The sequence below is a fragment of the Centruroides vittatus genome, unplaced genomic scaffold, assembly GCF_030686945.1.
Source record: "Centruroides vittatus isolate TY-2023 unplaced genomic scaffold, ASM3068694v2 scaffold_2707, whole genome shotgun sequence".
NCBI classification, from domain to species: domain Eukaryota; kingdom Metazoa; phylum Arthropoda; class Arachnida; order Scorpiones; family Buthidae; genus Centruroides; species Centruroides vittatus.
The window spans coordinates 749990-775756 of record NW_027122692.1 but is presented as its reverse complement, the minus strand read 5'-3'; the positions used below and the strand labels follow the sequence as shown (position 1 = coordinate 775756).

Genomic DNA, 25767 nt, shown 5'->3' with positions numbered 1-25767 from the left:
TAGAAGATGAGTAACTAATATATAATTTATTTTATATATAAAGCAAAGAATGAGCATTTCTCATTATATACAAAAGATAACATTTGAAATTATGTTAATTTTAAAAATATTGACACAAACAATAGCAACAAAATATCACAAAACTTCACAAATAGAAATACCCCAATAATATATTTGAACTGTTCTACAACTGGGGAGAAACTAGACCATATGTCTTCACTAAAGTATATCCCTAGGGTACTATTCAGTCTACAAATACGTAGTAAAAACAAAATTTTAGTGCTTAATTAAAGAGTTAAAAAGATCGATTGCAAATAAAATAACTTATAAGTTATAACTTGCATCTAAATACTAACAACTGCCGAATCATATCGGGCTATTTACGGCTATTACATAAATTATAAACCAATTTGGGACTAGAGGTAGATGTTAGGCTCCATCTCATATTAATTATAATTTAAATAATAATTTAGACTACTGGAAGAAAAAATCGTAGTGACAGCGGGCCAATAGAGAGCAGGATGCACGATCCTTGCCATAATGCGGTTTGCGTGCCAATTTTCGTACGTGTGTTAATCAAGCCGAATAGTTTGGCTGAATATACTATTCATTACATCACTAAAAAGAAGTCTTTTCTAGGTTTCCTATTCACTATTTTTTTGGATATTGTAAAGCAATTTACTTTTTCAAGCAAAATGTGAGTTGCTTTACAATATTTGAAGTGTTTTTATTTTTCTGTGTGATATTGTCTAGATAGATACTGTGAAAGATGAATTCTCAGCTCATGCTTTGTTTTTGTACGGTTAAATTATTTAAAGACCAACAACTGCCGAATTATCGGGCTAGCAAATGACTATAGTAATATTAATAACTTAAGTTAATTTGGTACTGGCGTTAGGCGCCATCACTTGCTAAATTTAATAATTAGAATTTTAATTAAATAATTTAAATAAATTTAGGCTTAACTGGAAGAAAAGAATCGGCCCGAAGCGGGATACGAACCCGCAACTTCTGCTATCCGTGCAGACACGTTACCGTAACTGGTTGTTGGTCTTTATATATAATGGGTTAGTTGTTGTTTAGTTAAATTATTTGATTTCCTAAATTTAAATGTAAGTACATTTGAGAATTGAAAAAAGATTAGAAAGCGTACAACTTTTACACGTGCAACAGGGATGTTAAATTGATTGATAATGCTAATGATACAGTTCCAGAAGAGTTTACACTAAACGTATTAAAAGAATTGTTTAAACATCTACAGAGAGATTTTTTTCTTTTTGCCAAATCTAACTGGAATATGAAATATGTTTCGACCTTGAAAAATAACTGATCATAGTACAAGCTGTATTTTTAGCAGTCATGGAAAATCCCTCGTGATTTTATGAGTTACTCGAACCGCAATTTATCATTTTTGTTTAATTTTGATTGAAATTTATTGATTAAAGGACATCTGGAGATATCATACATAAAATTTCTGCGAATTCCAGAAAATTTATTAATTTTTACAATTCAAAATCCGGAAAAAGTACGCATCGACACTATTAAAATTACATTCGACGATCGATTTAACTAACTTAGAAATACTTAGAAAACTACTACATAAAATTTTTTGTGTGTTTATGTGAAATGTTGATCAATGAACAATGTGAATCTTTTTTTAAAAATGCAATGAAACCAGTTATTCCTTTTTAAAATAAATTTATGTAAAAAGAAAAATAAAAGAGGAAAATGTCTTTCATAACGTCACTTAAATAAGGAAATTCGGTAGATTTTGAAATACTTAACACACTACAGGAAAACTAATTAAAATTTATGTAATTCTGATTTACATGTTTAGATTTTTATAATCTACAGAATTTAAATAGTCAGAGAAATTTATTTTAAGTATATATTGTTTACAAACATTTAAAAAAAAATGTCAACGTTATTAATAAATCGGTAATAATCTTACTATTTGTCGATCATTTTAAAATAAAGAAGCAAATTCAATATAGAAATTTAGTTTGTTTTTGACTTACTGTAATCGTAACCCGATTTTTATCAGTTATATATACATTAGAAATTTTCTGTAAATAACACGTAGAATGCTACTTAATAAAACTTGAACTTTATGTTGTGTGTGTGTATTAAAGGAAAGTTAATGCTAAATTCTTATAGTAAAGTTGGCATCTGGGAAATATAATTTTTACATAAATATTTAGTAATTAAACTTACTTGTTTTGGTACTTTGTGTGACCTGTTTGCAATTTTTAAAGCGGTTAATATTTTCTCGGGAGCAATTTCTTGGCTGATTGTAGAAAATGTGCACATATTAAATTCGTCATTTACACGGAAAAAAATACTACAAAAGAAAGACAAAAGTATTTGAGATTTGTTTATATCAAAAAATGTATATGTCAATAACCTCTAAACTATACCCCATTCAACTTTGTGGAATCCATTGTCATTCAACACGAGCTAACCTTTTTGAAACTATCTTTACGGTTCACGAAAACTTTGAAAATAGAAATAAACAAGATGGATTTTTTTATCTCACAGGCTTTTGACTTCGTACTCCCTAACATCCATTTACATGTTTTACGTGATTATTTTGATATCGACTCGGCTTTTCGGTCGTGGATAAACTACTACTATTTATCAAGACTACGAAAGGTAACTAAATGACCTCTAATTCGTTAATTTTTCTCCAATAAGTGGCATTCTGCAAGGATCAATACTAAGTGGATTATTCTTTTTCGTTTATATTAATAATTTATTCACCAACGTTAATTCTAAAGTAATTGCTTATGCCGACGATATTAAACTTTAAAACCGTGACCCTAATCTCTTACAAAATTATCTTAACGCCTTATCTGTTGCTTTCAACAATGTACACCTAAGAATAAATATTCATAAAACTGTTGCAGCATGCTTTTCTTTAGTTCACAATCTGCCTCTTCCTCCTTTTAAAATCTATACACAAACTATAAAATATGTAAATTCATTTAGCGATTTTAGGGGTGGTTTTTGACAATAAACTGATCTTTAAATGTCGTGTCGAAAAGATCGTTAAATCACTTACAATTCGTTGTGGCATTTCGTTTCTTCAAGACGATTTTAAGGTCTATTTCCCCCCCACATTTTCAGTTGGTAATTGATTACTGTTTATCGGTATGGGCAAAGACTGCCCCTTCTCAACTCAACAAAGTTATATGAGAAATAAATATAATCTACCTTTTACTTAGAACCCCCTTATCGTTAAGGTTAGACTTGGTTTACCTGATGTTAAAGAACACAATCCAAGTATTTAATTCTAACTCTTAAATATTATAATGGATTTTTAAACAACTATTGGCTTAAATTAAAAGTTTCATCTAGGCTAACTTGTCCTGTAGTTTATTTATGTACTCCTTTTTACTCTCTATCACCATCTCAAAGATCTTTTTTTATTTTATCGCTGCATAGAACGTATGTCTCCATTTGAAAATTCTCTTCATCTTGATTTTACAAAAGTATAAATGAATTTGTCAATGTTTTTTTATATAATGTATAATTAATCCTTTTCATGTAATATTGTCATATTTTATTGTTTACATCTTTTTATGTACTTTTGTTTTATTTTTACATGTTTTTAAATGTTTAAGCATGTGTACATATCTTATAATATAATCAAGACGGGTGGATGATAATGATAACGACAAGTGCAGAGCCCAAACGGTTAGGAGTTGAAAGATGAAATTTGGTTAGGGTATGTCGTGAGAATGTATACATTAAGAAGGGATTTTTAGAAATCCCTTGCAAGGGAGAGGGTTAAGGATTATCCCGAAGAACTCTTCTCTACTTCTACTGTACTATTTTAGATGTGGTTTTTCAATAAAATTATTATTACTACTATGAACTAAGACCAGTACAATTTTAAATTGTGTGACAATTTATTAGCAAATATTGTAAAAAGGAATTTATCATTCTCAATGTAACGAACAAACATTTTTCAAAAATGATCGGTTTTAACGCCTGCAAACAGTTACAACAAATTACGTGGTATAAAAGATTAAAGTCAAAAATGATAATTCATTCTAAATTAAAATTATCACGCAACAGGAATTCACTGTTAAATTTCTCTAATTACGAAAATTTCCCAAATGTAGAAAGAAATGCATCAGTGGGATCGAATGTACTGTTTCTTCTGTGACAAAGAAATAACGAATATAGAATTTGATAGTTTCTTTTTTCTCACTTTGTTATCTCTTACATTGTTTTTAAAACTTGCGTATTAGTTTTCTTGTTCAGGAAACTGCTCAACTTAAGGTTTTTTTTATTTTATTTAAATTAGAGAAGTTAGGGATATGCATTTTAGGCTTTTATAAAGAGCTAAAGAATGGACTGAAAAGCCTGAAACACATATCCCTAACTCCTGTAATTTAAAAAATAAAGAAAGAACTTGAATTGAGTATAGTTTCCCGAACAAGAGAACTAATATAAGTTCTCGAAAACATTGATAATTTCTTCTTATGTTTCGAACTTGGTAATAGCAATTAAGAGAACTAAAAATGTTTGTTCAAAAAATGCAATGTATTAAAAGTTAAGCATGGTGTTAAACTTCTGATGAGCTTTCATGCATTAAATTTTAGTATTACAATTAATAATAGTTTTTCCTTCTCATAGTAAATGTGTTCATATCAAAGAATGTTTTCCTTGTTTTAATATATTAATTTGAGATTGTGTCGTACAGTGGCGTAGCGAACATAACTGGCGCCTGAGGCACGGCACTTTATTGGCTCCCCCTCAAGAGAAACACAGTTTGTCTCGGAAACCATTTGGGTGCCCCTCTGCGAGTGGTGCCCGGTGCATGATACACCCCTTGCACCCTCCTTGCTACGCCACTGGTGTTGTAAGTTGTAGTTAGTAAAAGAAAAAATTTTTTTAATGTTCTATGTTTTATACAAGACTGAAACAATGAAAGGTTTTTCTTAAGAGTTTGTGAGAATTAAACTAAATCAATGGTGTAATATAGATAGCATGGTTTCTTTTTTTCATTCACCATTTGCTTTACATTTTTCTTGTATTCAAAATATTTTTTTAATAACGTTAAATTCGTTGTTATAAAAAGTAGGAAGAAATCGCTTCTTTCTACTTTTCCCATGCTGCTCCAATATTTAATATACAAGTAAAGTATCTTCTAAGCTGTTTTAAAAAGTTTTATATGATCGTTGAATAATGATATGAAATAAACACAGTGAGCAGTAAATCATGCTAATATAAAGTAGGGCCTATCAAAATAATTCATAAATAAAATTACTCACTCATAACACAATTAAAGGGGTCCAGAAAAGCTCTTTTAATCGGTTAAATGTTTTTTGGAACAGTTGCGTCTCGTCTTCAGACCAATCAAATGTCATTGTAAGAACAGTGTTCTTGAACATTATTTTTACCAAGACATTCGATTGGTCTTCAAATGGAAAAACAACTGTTGCGAAAATTTCTAATCAGGGAAAAAGCTTTCCAGGTGGAATCATTTAACAAGGTCTTGTGTTTGTATCATAATATGTAATAATTGCGTATGGAAAGTAAATTTATTTGTATAACAATAAGACTGGTTTATTTACAGTTACGCATTATTATTGAACTAGTTTAACACAAAGGTATATTAAAACAGTTCAGGATAAATAACAGCTTATTATTTCTATGTATAATGATCTTCCTACTATTAAGTATTTATAATAAATTAAGTAGACTATAATTATTTTCACTTTAGGACGTTCAGTTCAAAAGTTTGAGTGGATATATGGATATGCATTTTAAACGATCTATTACTGTTTTTGTAATCACATTAACACTTCTTTAAAACATATTCCTTTTTACTGGTTACTCTACAGAACATAATAGACAGTAATAGACAAATTCAACCTATAATGGCATATCTGAAGATGATAAACTTATGTACAGAACAACTCTGACATATTAAAAGACCCAAAAGGGTATAATAGACAACTGCTCAGACCTGGCACTCTTTGGCCTACTTAGGCCTTTGTGCCACAAAATCCCAAATTTAACCAATGTTATCACTGATGTAATAAGTAAACATTGCAGAAATTTTGTTTACATTTATTAATTTAACTAGTTATATGACGACTGATTGGTAAATAAATCTCAATATTTATAAAACTAATTTGGTAACAGGTTGACTAGTTTAACCAGAGTTTTTAAAACTTGATTGCTTGCTGTTCTCTTAATTAGTTATGTTCTTCAGAACTTAGTTGTATTGAGAACAAATCATACAGGAACACTCCTTTTGATGGAAAAAAGAAGATTTATTTTCTATAAGAGATATGCATTTTGGGTCTTACGCCCCTCTTTGATTTTTATTTTATTATGTATATTGGTAAAACTATACAAGTAATTACAGAACGTATTTAATTATATTTAACATACATGTAACTCACAAAAATTTTAAAAATATAATTTCCTATTATTATTACCAGTTTTTAAAAGTAGTAAAAATCAGTTTAATTCACCACACTACACCTTTTTGTGTTGCCAAGATAGTTTTATTGAAAAAACTAACGTTTTCGGCCTAATCAATAGGCCATCCTCGGGCTTAACTTGCGAAACGGAACATTGGCATTCCATTAAAAAGAATACATTTGTTTAAAAATTCAAAACATCAACAACGGTAAAAACGGCAACACAAAAAGGTGTAGTGTGGCGAATTAAACTAATTATTTGCTGAGCACGTATCTGCTTTATGGTAGTAAAAATCATTTATTTTAATTATAAGCATTTGTTTTTCAATGTAATTTTCATGTAGAGTGACACATTTTTCTAAATATTCAATCCATTTTTGCATTCTGTACATGAAAAAGCCTTCTGGTTTTTTTTCCTCAGTTCATTTTCACATGGCAGCTTGAACTTTGATATTGGATGAAAGTATTGACCTTTTGACACTTTTTAATCTTTGCAATGATCAGAAGTTTGATTGTACCACATCCAGATTGTAAGGAAGGTGCAGAATAATTTGTGACTAAGTTTTTAAGCGTTTGTTTTCGTTGTAAGGAAGGAAGATGGGATAGACACCGATAGAGTAGCAATGTCTATTCCACCTTCTTTCCAACACTGGCATTCCGTATTCAACTCTCCACGTCTGAAGATGTCCTGTTAACCAAGTAAAAAAATTAGCATATTTAATCTTCACCCACTGTTAAAGGTGCATTGATTAATTCGGCTAGTTTATCCTTATTTTACATTTATTTTTATACAGTATATTTAGAGCTTTATGTATGATTCTAGAACTGTTATAATTTCTTGCAGCAAAGTTTCAGTATAAAATTTATTAACAATTTATTTTTGTTTTTCAGCAAGCTCGACCACCCTATAATGCCAAGACTCGAACTTCTTGTGCAACTGTGTCCTCTGGTGGCACCCCCACTGCCAACCCATATCGAACTCAAGGGTGCTTAAATCCATATATAACTCGTTACCCTACTCCATTGGCTGCACCACCATATGGAAGTTATCCTCAACCTGCTGTAAGTAATCTTATGTTACCTGTTAGTAAAATTACATCGATGATGATAAAAGTTCACATTCTGTTAGTTTGGTATGAATAAAATTTACATGAATTACGTGATCTAAGAAACAATATTATAATTATTAGAGAGTTAAGTGATCTGAAAAATATATTGAATTATTGATAAATGATTTCTGGGTTAACGTTACCTATGGTTCCAAGATGGCAGCCCGTCTCTGATTCCAGCAAATACAAGGGAAACGGTGGGGACGCACGTTCTAACCTATTCTAACAAATTACCGTAATTATTACCAACAAAATTATTAGAATAGGTTAGGTTAGAACGTGCGTCCCCACTGTTTCCTTGCCGAAATCAGACGAGCCACCATCTTGGAACCATACGTAACATTAACCGATTTCTGTTATACTCTTCATAATGTTATGGTTATTGATATTTATTGTATTGTGTGCTTTAAGTTTATTTTGGTTTTCAGAGAAGTATAAATTCATCTCATTACTACCCATATAGCTCAATAACACACATTTATTACTGTGAGTAATTTGTGTATATTTATCTTATTTTTAAAATATAAGAATCTTTAACAAAACTATAATTGTAAGTGTCCGTCCTTGTTAAAAGTTACTATTGCCATTCCTGTAAATCAGCGGTTGACCTTTCTATAATATAATAGTTACTGAAAAATAAAATTAAAGCTATTAACAGATTATTTAATATTCAGACATGAAATTCCAGTTCTGTCAAATGCCATCAGTTGCAATTTTTTATGTTAATTATGCAGTGTACTATTCAAATTTATATTCTTTGAAAATTGTTTTGAATGTAAAATATTTTTAAAAACTAGTTTTGAATTCTGTTCTAGCATACGTATTAAGTATATTCAGAATATACTCAATACATATACAATGTATATTTTCTGTTTTTTTAAAAGTTTTGAGTTTTTACTTTCCTGGCTGTTGTATACAACAGAGGGAAAATGTGTGGCGATTGGGCACAAAATGACTCCCCCGAATATTTTTATATTTTTGGATTCTGGACCTTGAAACGTCCAGAAATTCAAAAAAGTTGGGTTTTGTGGGGGGTGGGGGCACAATTTTGTTCGCACTCTTTGAAGTTTAATAACTTCTGGGACTTTTGTCGAAAATTTCTGAAATTTTGCAGAGAGGTTTGTCTATTAGATACATAAATGCTATTAAGGTTTGGTGGTTAAAGATGGAGGGGTGGAGAGGTCATGTGTCATATCTCAAATGGGGTTGGACTTAACGAAGATTTTACCTGTTGTTAGTATTTATAATATATTAAATTTATCCCTGCTCTCAAAATTAAGCTCTTTGCTGGGAAAGTTGCGCAACTTATTGCCAAATTTTTTGGATTTTACAGATAAACAGATGATTACAGACATAAATTTGATTTAATGGATTTTAATTACTCTACGTATATAGCTTTTTTCTTAATTATTTACAAAGATTTTTAAAACATTTGTTTTTTTATCGTGCTTACGAAATTATTTAGTTAAACCCATCAGGGAAATTCCTGTTTCTTACATAAGTCTATTGCTATCTTTAACTGTTTATCTATATTAGCATCTCTTATCTCTGTGAATTTGCTAACCACTCTCCTTCTTTATCAATCTTTCATTATTGCATCTAATGGTCTTAACAAACTTTCTATGTTTCCTAGTCTCTCTCTCTCTCTCTCTCTGTAAAGGAAAGATGGACTTGGTAATATAAAAATATGTTCAGATTATTTGATACCGTAAAAAGAGAATGATTAACATAGTAAGCAATTATAAAACTCGTGAAGTGATTTTATTGAGTTTTATATACATATTTGACAGAAATTTGCTCTGCGAACAATAAAATTGTTATTAAACAATAGTTTTATTATTCATAATAATGTAAAGGGTTTTAAAGAAAAATATGTTTGAACTGTTTTTAGATTTGTGATTGTCGTCTTGGAATATTTAACAGAATTAATTTTATTTTGAATATCTTCAATCTTAGTTTGACAAAATTAAATGTATTGCGTTATCATATCACAAAAAAATTTACGTGAAGTATAAAAGAGAAAACTGTAGTTCTACACACAATAATTTATAAAATGACATAAAATATGACAAATGAACGGAATTATAAAAATTACGAACAACTTTAGAAAGTTTTAGTAAGCTCTTTTAATGTGTAGTTCTTATTAATTTATTAAACTTTTTCAATTTCTTTTCTTCTTCTGAGTCATCAAGCATTTAAGGATTTAGCAACATTTACGGATGCTAACGTATTCTTTCTCGTCAGTTATTGTGAAAATAGTCGTCATGTAAAAATCCTTTTTGAATTAGTTTAATTCATGTTTCCATTATTTTTCTTATAACCAAAATGGAAATATTTATAATACTGTAGAATATATAAAAGTTTTCTTCATTGAGTTTCAGAAGAAAATTGAATCCTTTGTAACAGGTAAAAACACCTCTAACACTGCTTTTATAACTAAAGCGGTGTAGAGGTCTAACATATATATCAAAGATTAAAATATTAACGATGCTTGCGACAGCATGAAAAACTGTTAGACGAATTCATTTCTTTATTCTAAAAGCAATATTTATAGAGATATTGAATTGCCGTTAACAGCGTTCTGTGTAGCGTATATATATATATTTACACCAAATTTGTCAGAAAATCTCAAATTACCGTGAAAAATTAGTTCGTGGATTGGCTCTGGCAAAAAGTGGTCTGTAATGGAGAGAGAATCTTACATAGGTACTGACTAAACAAATCAAACTCTGTGCATCCCCACGTTCATAATACTAACATGGAATGGCATTAATATCCTGGGATTTGTAAGGAAAGTCTTAAAATTGGTCTATGATTTGGCTAATACGAGAAACAGAAAAAAATGAGAGATTAGTTTTTGAAGTATTATAAAAGATCAGAAGTAAATTACTTTAAAATTATATAGTAGAATGCATGATTTATGGCAGGATTATTTCAAAGCCGTTTGGTTATCTTTTTGATATTATCATTTTAAAGAAGTTTTATTTTCAGTTATTAACTACAGAAAATATTTATTACTTTTGATTCGCAGACGTCGCGTGGTAACTTTAAAATGATTTTCAAATTTATAGCAAAAGCTGTTTTCACAGTAAATGAACATTGTAATCAGGGTACATTTTTGTGCTTAAAACATGAAAAATCAACTACATTATATTATTAATGCTGCTTTGATGTTACTGTTTGTTTTTTAATGTATTATTTCTTAGAATTGTTAACATTAAATCAATAGAACTAATATTTTTATCTTAATATCAATGCAGGATATATTTGTTTATCCTGAAAATCAGTGGCGATGCTCGAGAGAGAAACTCTCCAAAGCAATCATAATTCGTGAAGTGCAAAAGAAATATCAGATAGGAACAGCTTTAAAAATGATTGGTATATTTTGGTAATGCTCACTTTTAACTAGTTTGGTAAGGAAATTATATAATAAATGAAGTTTTATACTACATTAATATATATGAACTTTTCCTACTCTATAAATTCTTTCATTATGGATTATTTAGGTTGAGGTGCATTTATACTACTGACCTCACTTGCACAATAACAATAACTCTCATTAGCGAAATATTTGTCTGAAACACTGCGTGTGTGTGTTTCCTTTTTTGAGAATAATTTTCTCCATTTCCTTCATTAAATTGATCCTAATTTGCTTTTTGTTCATTCTATCCATCTGATGATTACTCCTCCTCTTCCGTCAAAAGTGTTACTCCAACCGATACAGTTTTAAAATTTGTGTATTCAGCTAAATATAGTTAGATAAGATTTGATAAAACTGTTGAAAGTTGGGTAAGGTTACAAATTATTTTGCTTAGAGTACTTAAAACTCTTTCAAAACTTTTTTAAACGTGTTTTAGAATATGCTTTATGTAAATTTATATGTATTAATAATTGTTTGTTAATTAATAGAAGCAGTAATACATCTTACAAAGAAGTAAGCGTAACGCTATCATGTTTATGTACCAAACCAATTTAGTTCTTCTAACAAAGTAGATTTTCATGTTTTAACTTTAGCTTAGAAAAACTATTTAGCATAAGCTCGAACAAAGCAGGTTTTTGTTTTGTTTCAAAGGAATTAAGAGTTACTTTTCATTATGTAATTTAGATTTTTTTAAGTGTTATCGGTTGTTGCACATGTGCGATTCATACCAAACATCAAAATCTTGTACAGCAGCATAAAAAACTTTAATAAACTAACATTTTGAATCATATTCAATGATATTTATTACAGCTTTTTATTTTGTCGTTTGAGGTTTTCTGACATTTATTATATACCGAAGCAGTTATTTAGTGTGTGCAATTCATTTTAGTATGATGTAAATGTATGTAATTATTTATTGATTTTATTGAATATTTTTACGAACAGCTAAAATATTTCGTCGCGTTTTTGTGATTTTTAAGAAACAATGAAATAATATTTTGTAAACGCACTTCATAATGTTTGGATTTGTTTACACGAAGACAATTAAATCATATTTTTATACATCAATATTATATGTAATGTTATGAAATTTGTTCTGATTAATCTTGTGTTTGGCTATTACTCGCTAGCATAATTATTCATATTTGAATGATTAAATAAATCCCAAATCTTAAAATTTGGCATTTGGTGTTTGAAGCAAAACTAGTTATTAATACTTTTGGCAGAGGAAGAGTCCATCATCATCTTCATTAACTGATAATGACTTCCTTCAGAGATATAATTCTTTCGTCTCTTATCAAAACAATATTTGTGCAATTAAGGTTACTAAAATTTTGAATATTAACTTAATGTTTTTCAAATTATACAATAATCTGACAATTTTAACGACAAAAATAACTTTCAATAATTTAATACTGTACTCTTGAGAAATAATAGAATTTGTTAAATTATTGTTCTGTAGATTTACTTTTCGACATTAACCTTCCGTTACCCACATAGTGTCTGTCAGACGACACGACCTCTAATTTTCTCTAATTTTAAATTATGCAAGCACGAAGAGTACTGCGCTTAAGTACTTCTTGCAATGATAAATACTCCAGATATGTTTAGTTAATATTAGTTTTACTACAATTTATGCAACTTTATCCGAGGAGTGTATGTTAAATCTTACGTGGGTACCTTATAATGTCAGTGTACTTTAATTCGCTTGATTTTATTCTTTACATAAATACTTTAATGCGAAACCTTCGTATCTTGCAGGACTTGAATGTCGTATACTTGTCTCAAAAAATGTTTTTAAAAATGATTTCTGTATCATTTATTAATTTTTGTTATTAGGAACAAAATAGTGTAAGCTAGCAATGGCAGAAATTGAAAGATGTCCAGTCAGGTTTTGAAATTAATATGCATATTCTAGTTCTGATGTTATATGTTTGAAGTGAACATTATGACAGTTTTATATTTCTAGAATACTTACTAATTGCACTTGCTTTGCAAAAGTGATATATGTGTAGACATGGAAAGGTACCATTAAGGTGGCATTCAGTTAGAAAATCAAATTTTGCCCTTGCTTTACATAATTTAAGGGACAGTTTCCTATTAGGTAAATGAAATACTTCAAGTGGATGTCACGCCAACTATTTTACTATCATAGAGAAATATTCACACGAAGAGGCATTAAAAAACATCAACATGTTTTTTAATGCCTCTTCGTGTGAATATTTCTCTATGACAGTTTCCTATATTGTTTGGCCAGCACAGCTCATATATTGTACTTACTAGATAAAGGTCTGTTTTTTTATCGTAATTTATCCAGTAAGTACAATGTATGAGTATACCTATGGCTATGCGGCCAAACGATACAAGAAACTGGCCCTTGAATTATGTAAAGCAAGGGCAAAATTCGATTTTCTAACTGAATGCTGCCTTTCCAATGTCTATTTATCACATACCCACAGGATGCGAGTAATTCTTTTTAATTAATAATTTTGTAAATAAATTTGAATTTCTAGTAATATTTTTTACTAGTTTTTATGTAGAAAAATTCTTTGAAAATTGTTCTAAAGGTAAATAAGTATTAGTTCAAATCAGTCATGAGCAACTCAGCCTGCAAGGTCATGATATGCATCCTCCACAGTTTTGGCAACAAAGTAATATATAAATAAATAAAATTATGTTTTTTGCTTCATGTTATGCAACCCTAATTAAGCCGATATTCACGATGAACATCATTCAAACCAAACTTGACCAATGAGAAGGTGAGAATAAACCATCTACTACTAGTTTGCATAACCTTAACGTATCGTATTTTAGTACGTAGCATACTGATAGTTTGGAGTAGGTTTGTATTTGGCAGGCTTTAATCCTGTGACTCCGTTAAAAAAAAATGCACCTGGCCTGTTGAAGCCTACAAAGTTCACTTGCGGGTCACACCCAGAAAAAGTTGCTCGTCACTATATTAAATTATTCTTGTTTTCGGTTACAAAATTATTTCTTTTGGCAGATTTTTAGCAGATGCTCCAGTTACGTGCAGATAAGAAGTTAGCATATTCTTTATCATTATAGCATAAAGCAAGTTTATGCAGTGATAATTTCTATTTTTAAAATAGAATTTTACAGCATTATTTAGTAATTTATAACAATTCAAATAATTTTACTCACATTCCTGTTTTCTTTTATGTAATCAAAGGCAGAGTTGATCTTAGATAATTTACATCTGTTAGTTATTTTTTGAGTTTTCTGCCGTTCGGTTTCCTACATAAACTCAGAAACTTTTTTTGTATTCAGTTTTCTGCCTTTCTTCAACTTGAAATGTATTAAAAATGAAACATTTTAAATCAAAGGCAATGACAACGTTTGAAAAATTCAACTGTAGTTTTACAAAATTTGACTGTTTTTGTTAAATTGTGTTAGTTCTGTGATCTTAATTGTAATTTTGATGTATTTTAACAAATGAAATTTAATTTGCGTAACCTATGACTTTTTCACCATTTCTGTCAAATTGTCACTGAGAGAACTTTTTCTTAGCTGTTGTGAATTTGCCAAGGCCCACAATAAGGTGGCTATGTGGTGAGAGCTGAATCTCAATCTGTTAGTCAAATCACCCGTGAAAATTTCTGGCAATTTCTCCCTCCCTCGTGACTTTCTCAGAACAGAAGACTAATGTCTTGACTCTCTTGGTCATCCATTCACCTATCTTGTAGTTTATACTTACAAAATTCATATTTACTTATTCATGAATTACTCTAGAAGTACAAAATACAGAGAAAAAACACTAAGAAAATTATTGAGTTGATTAAACAAGGGAGATGGTATTAGATCATTTGCTGATGAATTTAACATATTAATAATGGTTTATGTTAATGGTGGATAATTCTCTTGTTTCTTTTTCGTAATGCTCACCGTCACATAATATAAAAATTTAAGACGAAAATTGTGCCTAGCGGTCATTGGATAAATGTAAATACATTAAGTTAAATATGGCTTATCAGTTATATTGTTGTTCCGTTTTTTCTCCTTCAAATTTTGGCATTTTTATGGATATTGTTTAAATCTCTATACCATAATGTTTTATTGTGAGATTTGCTGGGAAAAAATTAGTATTTCTTTTAATTTTATAATTTAGTTTTCTTATTCATATCGTAGAACATAAATTTTATTTCATCATCGTTATTGTTGTTTTCCTGGTATCCCAGTATTTTGCCAGCTCGGCCAAGTCGTCTTTCTTAGTTTCTTCCTATCATTCCTAACCCGAAATTCTTTTCGTTTCTTCCAATTTTCTGTATATTCTTTTACCTATTCTCTATATCTTTTTCTAACTTTCTTATCGGTCTTTTGTTCTTCTACTTCAAGTCTCCTCCTAGAAAATTTCATTCTATGATTCTGTTTTCTTTCCGCGTAACCAAACCACTTCATTCTATGATTCTGTTTTCAACATCTTCAGTTTTTACTCTCATAAATGAATTATAATAAATACTTTTAAGAATTTAAATTGATTTCTACTTTATTTATTGAGTATAAATGTACAAGAAGCCATTTAATTTTATAAATTCGCAAGTGTAGAAATAGCTCGATAAAATTTTAACTTTTTTTTCCTCTTTCTTTCTTTATAGAAAAGTAAATGGAGATAATTTACTTTTGCTTTTTTACATTCGCTCAGTTGTCAAAAATGGAATAAATATATTTTTAATTCTTTACTTGCTGTTGTAAATATTTACAAAAATAATAGTCAGTTTTGTGTAAGACGAATTTGTTTGTTCCAAAGTTCACCTTATTGAGGAATATTGTAAATTTGTTTGTTTATGGAAATCGGTAATTGCAATTTGATGCTTTCCGACAAGTTCTCAATGATAAACCGAGCAAAGTTGAACTAAAAGTTAATCAAAAATGAATTGGGTAACATCAGTTTTATCATACATGTAATAATTGCTTCTGAACCAGTAACTAACAGAATAGATTTTGATTTACTAACGAGTTTATCACTAATACATCTCGCAGCCGGACGACGTATTAATAAATCAACCGACAAATGCCTAAATAATCGGGATAATATAATATATTTAATTATAGCCATATATTAGCCAGATTATTTCGGCGTTCGTCGGTCGGTTTATTAAGTTTATCACTATTTACTTTATCAATTACGATATTTTACAGCAAGTCTTCAGTTGCAAATTCTTTACAGAAATGTGAATTACTGTTAACATTAATGTAGTCATCTAGTGCAATTTTGCAAAATTGCAATTGCTTCCTGCATAAGTCGGTCTCGCTTCCCAGTAGTTGCCGAATAAAGAATATTGTATATTACCAAAAAGCTTTGATTTTTTTTAAATGCTTAACATTAATTCCACACTTTGTCTTGCAAGAACAGTTAGCTTACTGAAATCTTCGCCGTATCAAATAGTTTTAACATTAAACGCATAGCAAATGCTCTCAAAAATAGTTCACCTTATCGTGTACCTATTTCACCTTACTTAATGTTCTCAAATCCTTTTCAAGAATGAGAATTGGAGCTTTGAAAAAATGGAATTGAAGAACTACTACGAAATGCTGCCTTCCATTCACATCATAAACTAGGAAATGAAAAAGTCCAGCTTATTTTGCTTTGGAAGAACAAAAATATTAGTAACATGAAATTCCCAGGATGGAAAAAGAAATAAAAATCTTGGATGTTATAGAATTTATAGAAGTTTTCAGTAACAAAGTTATCTTTCGGGGTAAATTAATCGACTCTGTTGCGTTTTTTATATCTTAATAAGATATTTTAGGCTCCCCGCATAAGTTTCTCTGAATGAAAAGAAAATAAAGGAAGCAGAAAATAACTATAGTTATATTTAGTTACATATCATTTTATTTAGATCTCGTTTGCAGACCATTGGTATATATAAAGAAATAATCTGCAACTTTTGTTTTTGTCACTCCAGAGATTAAAGCATTGCCTTAAAAAGTTACTTGAACATAAAAATGTAAATTTAATTTATAAATAATATAATTTATTTTGCAAGAATAATAAACTTTAAGTGGCTAGTGAGGTTTTTTTCCCCCTAAAAATTAATGAAATAACATTATATTGTTTACATTGTATGAAATTTGTTTACAGTTTTTCATCTCTAAATAACTCTGTAAAGTAAAATTGTTGTTTGCATTAATTCTCTGTCAGAAGCAGGTCATTTTTAGTTTATGCCATGGCTTAGGAATTAATATTGCATGAGATAGTTGATTGTTTAAAGAGTAATTGCCTCCTGGACATCACCTAATTGTAGCATTTTCACGTATAATGTACAAACTGAGTAACTGATACTGTTTTACTTCATTATTTATCTTCGGCATTACACGTGTAAGATGGGGCCTGGATCAGTCATAAATGTAGGACTCATCCCCTCTTTAAAATTCATGAAAATGTGAAAAATCTACAACTTAGTTCTTTCATATAAAAGAATGATTTTTAGGGGAGTGATAAGGTCCTGGATAGCTTTTTCTGTCTTAAATTGTATTTTAAAACGTTGAAATTTCACATTTTGAATGTACAGTACGTGAAATTTTGGAAGTCCACTCTTCTAGAAATTGTCTACAAATTGAATGTGAAAAAAATGGTCTCTAAGCATTGTTTTTGCCTCATCTTGTGACTTCTGGACTATCAGTTTTATGGCAGGTTTTATTGTTGGTGACAAATTTTTTATTCTGTCTGAACTAATGTTATTTTCTTACCGTGGGGTTATATATATATATATTGGACTTTATTTATCCGTGTAATTACTTATTTAGATGTGAATACTTTAGTCACATAAATTAATTATGTATTATTATTTTATTTAAGTGCTATTAAATATATCAGAAAAACGATAATGTAATTTTACAGTATATTTGAAATGGTGATAATAACACGGACAGGTGTAAATTCCCACTAAATTATGACGAATTTTTTCGTTTAGTATTTTTTTTTACCATATTGAACGTTTTTTTAAATATAATATTTCTTATCTTAATCACCCAAACAATACCGTTGGCTGTCTAATTGCGACCACTACTACTGTTATACAAACATCTGCCCGACATATGTTTTCTTGTCGGTTTGTTCTACGTTGGCATGCACACTTGTGAACCTTGCCAAAAAAAAATGTACGCACGCACGCACAAAATGTTTAATATTTAAATTAATTTGGAAATCTCTAGTTCGTTTGATATCAGTCGGTACGCAAGAATACTTGTTTCTCCTGTTTCCGGAGATTAGAGAGTAAACACCACACTTCTAACTTCACACGTAATAAGTGAAAAATTAGATAATACTTTTAATACCTTTTTGTTTAATGTTGCCTGTGGTTCCAAGATGGCGGCTCGTCTGTGAATTCCAGCAAATAGAAGGGAAACAGTGGGGACGCACGTTCTAACCTAACCTATTCTAATAAATTACCGTAATTATTACCAAGAAAATTATTAGAATAGGTTAGGTTAGGTTAGAACGTGCGTCCCCACCGTTTCCTTGCTGGAATCAGACGAGCCGCCATCTTGGAACCATAGGTAACATTAACCGTATTGTTACCTTTGTCGGTCATGCTTTTCCAGGTTAGGACGGTGGGGCAGCTCCGTCCTCGTGGTAAACATCACCACCATGCATTTTTACACTCTGCACTTCACGGTTAAATTCTGTATTTGTTTATGTTTATCGGGTTTTGGGTTGGGGAGGATGGTGGGTTGTGAGGCCTCTTTCCTGGAACATCATTAAAATGCATTGTTGTCATCGGATTTAGGCCGAAATTTTGGGGATTCTTTTATCTCAATTAGAAGTGGAGGAAATTTGAGCCGCAAGATTCGAGGATAGGATGCAAAGCATGTTAAACGAAAGCGTTTAAAAAATAAAAATTTGAATCGATGGAGAGAGTCGCTTGTGAGGAGTGGGAATAAAACGTACTAAAGCGGTTGCTCTTTCTTACATTTTTGTTAAATATTTCGAATTGCAAAAACCAGAATTTCAACTGTTGCCCGCTCTTCGGAATCAGCACGGTTTACGGAAACGAGTACAAAGTTTCACGAATTCATTTATTACCTGTTAGAATTTGCAAATTTTCGGGTATGTTCGAGCAGGAATTTACGACCAAATGGGGGATTTTTTTTTCTTCTTCTTCTTCAGAGTCGAGAAGCATTCAAAGCCTTCTTTCGTTATTTGTAATTCTGTAGGATTATTTCATCTGATCGAAAATTGCTCCGGAACAACCGGGAAAAGAGTGGATTTTCTTTGATATTTTGAATATTTATGTATTTATCGTGGTGTAAAATGGCGGGGTTCGATTTTTTTGGCATATTTACGGAATTTTTACTCGAACGGTTTAGTGTGATAATGTAAGTTTGTTATTTCCGTTCCTGTATATAGCAATTGGCAGAAACTCTGGATTACGCTTGACTAACGTGCGATTTAAAAAAAAAAAAATAAATGAGTAATAGGCAGGAATAAATCGATCTTTCTATATATATATATATATATATTTTAGTTTATATCGCTCTTCTGTGTTGTCGAATTTTTTTCCCTCGGGTTTTTTCGGGCGCCATAAATTTGCATGACTTTCTGCTTCCGAAATGTCGATTCCGGTGTCGACTAGGACGTCTATCGATTGGCTCTATCGATGTTTAACTTCGCTTCTCTTAAAACTGTGCCTTAAATGGTTCTTAACGGAAATAATTCGCTGCTTCATAGACAAACACCCCCCCCCGCTCCCCAGCCGTTAACACCCGACCCCAAGTGTAGTTTCTTTAAATGCAAAACTCGTTTCGCGGACTAATTTTGCCATTAATTAATTAAAAATGTGACAATAGTCGACTTTTCTGGCTGGGGAATACCCCTCTCTCCCCTTTTCGAGATTTCGGAGATAGGCAGCAGCCTACTTTCCAGAGTTGTAATTTCTCTAAACCTAATTCCGGCCGCCTGCTCCACTTTTCTTCCTCTCTCTCTCTCTCTCGCTTGCTTCTGTGCTTTAACAAATACGCGTTATCATATAAATGTCGCGATTTAACGTCTTTCTCGGTGGGTTTCGAAATTCGAAAACTAGCGCACGTGTTCCCAAACTTCTGGATGAAGTCCGCATTATGATGAAAAATGAGGTTGGTCCCGTGAAGACGTATGTTTATAATCAGACGAGGGAACGTAAACGTAGAAACGTGAATATATAAATATATATATATATATATATATTTTCGTATTCTTTCGTGCGGAAAAGTTGGAACGTGCGACCGTACGTATAAAGGAAAACACCTAAAACAAAAATAACAAGACGGACAAACGAGCGAAATCTAATTTTTGACTTCTCCAGGGAAGAGAAATAACTAAAGTGGAAAGAACATCGAAAACAAACAGGGGAAATGCGTTGAGCTGTTTGTTTGCCCGTCCAACTGAATTACGAGGGGTGGAATTTTTGCTAGAGACGATGATACGCGTACTGTAGGTAACGCTACGTGTAGGTTTTCGTGTTCTATAACGGTAGGAGTTACGTTTTTGTTTGTTGTTTTACGGTTAAGTACGACCCTAAGTGAGGAGGGACGAATTGGAGTTACTTCGATGGTGCGGAAGCACATCCAGACAGCTGTGTGTAGGTGGAACGGCGATGAAGCCCGTTAAACTCTCCTTCACCTTCGAAATAATTCGAATTCGCCCCTTCTTAGCGCCGTGACTGGCCTGCAAAAGAATAAACAAAAATCAGCGTAACTCCTCTGGTTCCGAATTTATAGGACACACTATAAATGATCGTTTCCCTCCCCGTAATTTGCTACATTGTTTTGAGTTGTTTCGATTCTCTGTGCCGCTTGGGATTATAGAAACACCTTGTTTTTTCGCTAACGTGATTTTAAAACACTTTGGAGCAGGTTCTAGATAAATTTCTCTCGCGGTTTATTGTGTTAAACGAACTAAAAATTATAAAAAAGATCGACTTTTCTGTAATATTTTTTTCCCCACTCGAAGGCTTCGTGTTCGTACCCGGAGCACTATCACTCGATTAAATTAGTGTATAAGGCAAATTTACTCCTAATCTGGTTAATAGAGAGGCGTGAGACAAATCGACCGTCTCGAATTTAATAAGTTAGGCAAATAATTAAAAAAAAACTGATGTTTTCTTTATGTCGATCCTAGTGTTTAGTTAAAAAAGAAGAAGAACGTTCGAATATGCCTTCTCCAAAAACTTCCTTTGTACGGATGCTATTTTATTTTTAAATTTCGGATAATCAAGAATTTACGATTCTTATTAAGGTTGATATTTGTGAAAAGTCAGCGAGTGTTTAATTAAAGTAGTTTCGTGACTGAAAGTCTCTGTCTTCCTTTAATCTAGTGTTTCGCGCACATTCTTTTCTATGAAAAATCGCACCCTAGGGTACAGTCCCTTCTCTCTCTTTCTCTCTCCAGTTGGCTACGTCCGTCCGTTATTGTTTGAACTTGCAAAAGTTGTGTATTCTGTTGGAACGAAGTCTCTGTTTATTCTTCTTCTTCCCCCCCCCCTTAGCGAGCGAACCCCTGACACGTTAGAAAGATGTGGGTTGTTCTCTTAATTTGGCGACGAATCTCTCTCCTCTCGGTCGTCACCTATCGATTTAAGGGGGAAGCGTTGCCAGAACTCGATGTAAAATTCATCGTAACGTTTGATAGCGATTAAATTTTATTTATTTTTCTTTTCGCCCATCCCTCCGGGTTACGCTCTGCGCCGAAGTACGAGAGTTACGCTCGTAAATCGGATTCGTTCGGGTTGATCTCTTCCCTCTTTATAGCGTTTGGAGAATGTTTACTAACGGGCACGACGAACGCTTGGTAAACAAATTCTGTTACGTTCGCGGAGATGCGAATCTTCGAGAGATGCTCGAACGCTTCTTAAGACGGTTACCGGCAGCGAAGCGTAACGGTTACCGGCTGGGCTTACCTCGCTATTGCGTTAGCGCTCGGCAGCCGAGGGCAATCGGGTTCTCGCCTCACGTAACGAAGTTAAGGTCGACTTTAAGGGAACTAAGATACTTCGGAAACGGGTTCGGACGGCGTAACGAAGGGAAAAGACGGCGGCGGATTACGAAGACGTCCGTCCGAGCGTAACGCCGCGAAGTTTTTATCCGGGTTAGAATGGTAATTGGGAAATAACGGATGCGTCCGTCGTACCGGGAATTCGGCTAATGCTCTGGACGGCCTTAAACGTGGCATTAATAATTGATTACGACACCCCGACCGAAGCGCGCCCGGCCTGCCAAGTAGGACCCTCCGCGCCAAATGCTTCTCTAATGTATCTGGGAACGATCGAAACCCTCCTCGTTCTCCATGGCGGATCGGTGGCCACGCTGCCGGTTAGTAGTTTCCACATTAAATGGCCAATCATCACGTGGCGCAGAGTTGCACGAACGCGCAGCGTGATGCCCCCCCCCAAGAAAAATAAAATAAAAGTGTAAACTCCGAATCGTCGTTGTCTTTCACGAATTTCTCTCCGCAACCGTCGCCCTGCGCGTACGGAAGGGAGGAATGCCCGGAGCATTTTTTTTCCCAGGAAGAATTTTCTAGAATTTGAGAAAATTTAGGTCGAGCGCGTGCCTTTTTAAAGAATAAAAATACCCCGCTTTGTACGTTTTTCCGACCGAGAACCTACCGCGAGCGGCCGAGTGGTGGTAACGGAATTCTAGAGTGTGTGAACTTCGGTTCCGAGTTGTCGGGAAGAGCGTTCTCGTCGGGGACCCACTTCCGGCCGAGTGGAATCGCGCTCGCCTCGAAAAAAAAAGCCTTCCGTCTCGCGCCGCGTACGCGTCGTTTCCCGTTACGATAACGTCCGATAATTTAACGGGACGTCGGGCCGATTCTATTGGCTAATTTCCGTCTCCGGGCGTTTCCGGTCCCGGCCGGTTTGACCTTTATAGTAAAAAAAAAAAAGACGCTCCGCACCGTCTTTTCACCTCCGCGTTTCCTCCCGCGGCGCTCTTTCTCCCCCCGCCTAACCCCGTCCCGCCGCCGGATTATTATCCGGCGGCAGGACTTAGGGGGAGAGAGAACTGGAAGTCTGCCACTTCTCCGCCGGGAATCGTACCGGTCCGAAAAATGTCGTCCGCGCCATCGAGGACAGGTTTCGAGCCGCCGAAGAGACTGTTCTTTGTTATAAAAAAAAAAGAAGAAGAAATGCGCACGTAGAGTCGAGTCCGGTCGGGATTTCGTCATCGTTCAGTCACTCGATCTTATACCGACTTTCGTAAGGAGCTCGGGGAATTTTCCGAAGACGGGGGAAGATTTGGGGATATTTCCCTCCGTCATTTGCCGGGAAGGGAAAGGCGAGCGGGAGGCGGGGTATTAAAATCCGGTACCGGCGCGGAGGAAAAAAAACGAAAGGAATGCCGAAAATTCGGCGGGCTGGGAGGGGCTCCTCCCGGTGGCCGGGCGGAAGCGCGGGAGGAGGGGTCCGGACCGCCGCGTCTCGTCTCTCCGGGGGGGGGGCGGCGCGACCGGCGGGGCCAGATTCTGCGCGAAAGGTTCGCCGAACGGCCTCCAGATGGCGGCAGGCGACGGTCGGTGCGAGGTAACCGCCCACCTTTTTCGGCTTGGAGATTTTTTTGGCAGTCGGCGGAAAGGAAGGAGGTGGAAGCGTTATCGTCGGTTCGTTGATGTGGATCGACGGTGTCGAACGGTCGATTATTGGCAGGATCGTCGGCCGGAGTGGGCGTAGTTTCCTCGGTTGCCGCGGGACGGAGGGGAGAGCCGACGACGCCAGCGTTACGTAGCCCCACCGTGGCCGGCGAGGACGGCCGGGCGCCCCACCCACCTATCGGGGATTACCGGCCGATAGTTTAGCTTCGTCCGTCTGTTTGCCTCCATGCTCCGTCTTCCGTGCCTCCGCTCGGCTCCGAGATAGTTGCCTTATACGCGGATCGGACGGGCCCCCGCCGCCACGTCTCTGCCGCTGCCACGGTGGCCTTCGCGCCTCTGCCTTCTCGGCCGGCGGCGGGAGCGGGCCGCGGCTAACAGGGCCCTCCGCCCCCCGGCCGCCTTGCCCCTCCTCTCCAAAATGCAGCCGTCTTTGCAGCAGTCGAACAGGAACGCTCACCGGGACTTCAACTTTCAGGGACGAAAGGGGACATATGGAAACCACCACCAGAGAAAGGTGAGCCGATTTTTCGTCGGGCGCCGAATCCCGGCCTTCTCCCTCGGGGGCGACCCGCCAGGGGTTAGGAAACCTCGGAAAGAAGCGCGGAGGATCCCCGGAGGAGACGCGTGTGACGTCACGCGGCCGTCTACCCGTACCCCGACCGGCGCGGCGGCGCGTGGCCGTCCGGCCGGCGGCCGCGGAAGTCGCTCGGTCCGGCCGTCCCCCCCCGCCACGCGGCGGACGGACGATTTGGGATGGGAAACTGCGCGTACCGGGCTCTTTTTTTCTCTCCTTCGCTCCCGTTTTTGATTTTGGCGGGCGCGTCGGAGTCGCCGCTTGAATCGCGCGCGGCGCGCGCCTTCGACCGGCGCCCGTACTCCGTCGGACGTGTTTGGAGAAAGACTTTCGTTACGAAAAAGTTTTCCTCGTGCGTGACCTTGTCGTCGATGCCGCGCGCGTCTGTTTCCTCCGGTTAAGCAACACTAATTACCGTCGGTGGCCGAGGGCCGACGACGGATTCGAGCGCCGGATGGCGGGTTTCCCGCGTTCTTCTCCAAAGGGAAAAAACCGGATTAACAATGGACGCGGGTTTTTTTTTTCTTTCTCTCGAACGCGGACCCGGATGCCGGGACGGCTTCGAGTCGAACGGAGATGTTTACAGAGGGTTGAGAGGAATTCGGTCGTCCCGCGGTCGGCCTTTCTAAAAATAGAGGTGCTCGGGAACGCGTTCCGGATGCCACCTGTTGCCGGCCACGTTTTTTCTCGGGTTAGCGACGCGCGCGGGACGGCGCCTTCTCCCCCGTTCTGCGCGCTTCCGGCGAAGAGTTCGGTTCTGTCGGACCTCAGATAGGGTTCCCGGACGCGCGCCTTCCCTTTCCGCCGTTTGGGACTGTTAAAATAAATTTTAAAAATGTTGTGACGAGGTTACGTCTCTTTCCGGTTCCGACGGCCACACGTCTCGCGGGATTTTTTCGTCGTCGCCGTGGTTCCGAATGTTCCCCGCTGCCGGAAAAACGAACGAGGTACGGGTTGTTAATCCGAGACGGTCGGAAGCCATTACGGCTTCACGCTCGGACGACTCCGACCTCTGAGAAACTTCGAACCTTTCCGGCGCCGCCGTAGGAATTCGTCGCCATCGGCTCGTTTTCCCCGCTTCCTTTCTTTTTTTCCCCCGCCGGGGGCAGCTTTTGGTGGCGGCCGGAAGTGACCTCCGGCGGGTCGACTTTCCCTCCCCTTTTTATGTAAGGCGGTCCGCCGAGAAGGCCCGGGCTCCGCCGCGCGGTTGCCGGTTTGCGCCTTTTTTTCGCGTTTTCTGGTAGGGGAGATCCCGAACCCGGTTTGCTCTCTTTCCCCCGCCATACCCCCCCCCATTTTTTCGCCGTAGACGATGGATGTTTGACGTCGGAAGAGCGGCGGACTCTCCGGGGACGGAGGTCGACGGCCTTTGCTCGATGCCTCGGGCTCTCGAATTCCTCGACGGTTCGTTTTGGGCCGCCGAGATTCGATTACCGTTACGTCACCCCAATCGAGTGTCGACACTTTTTTGTCCGTTTCGCCCCCCCCCTCCGTCCGGAAATTCGTTGGGGTAGACTCATCTTACAGACTAGTTCTTGCCAAGCTTTCTGTTGATGTACTATAATGGTTGTGTGCTTGATCCTGTTGTTCTATGACAATACTTCGCTTTCTTTTTTCTGTTGGGTCCCCTCTGA

General features: G+C 35.5%; 1 protein-coding gene across 7 annotated transcripts in view; it reads left to right on the top strand.

Annotated features, from left to right (window-relative positions):
• The window catches only part of shep (alan shepard), a 205514-nt gene that overhangs the window by 134335 nt on the left and 45412 nt on the right, over nucleotides 1-25767 (top strand). For all 7 annotated transcript variants that reach the window (XM_067285516.1, XM_067285514.1, XM_067285517.1 and 4 more), the window contains one exon: nucleotides 7335-7505. In XM_067285516.1, coding sequence (XP_067141617.1) covers nucleotides 7335-7505 — 171 coding nt within the window. The remainder of the gene's footprint in view (nucleotides 1-7334; nucleotides 7506-25767) is intronic.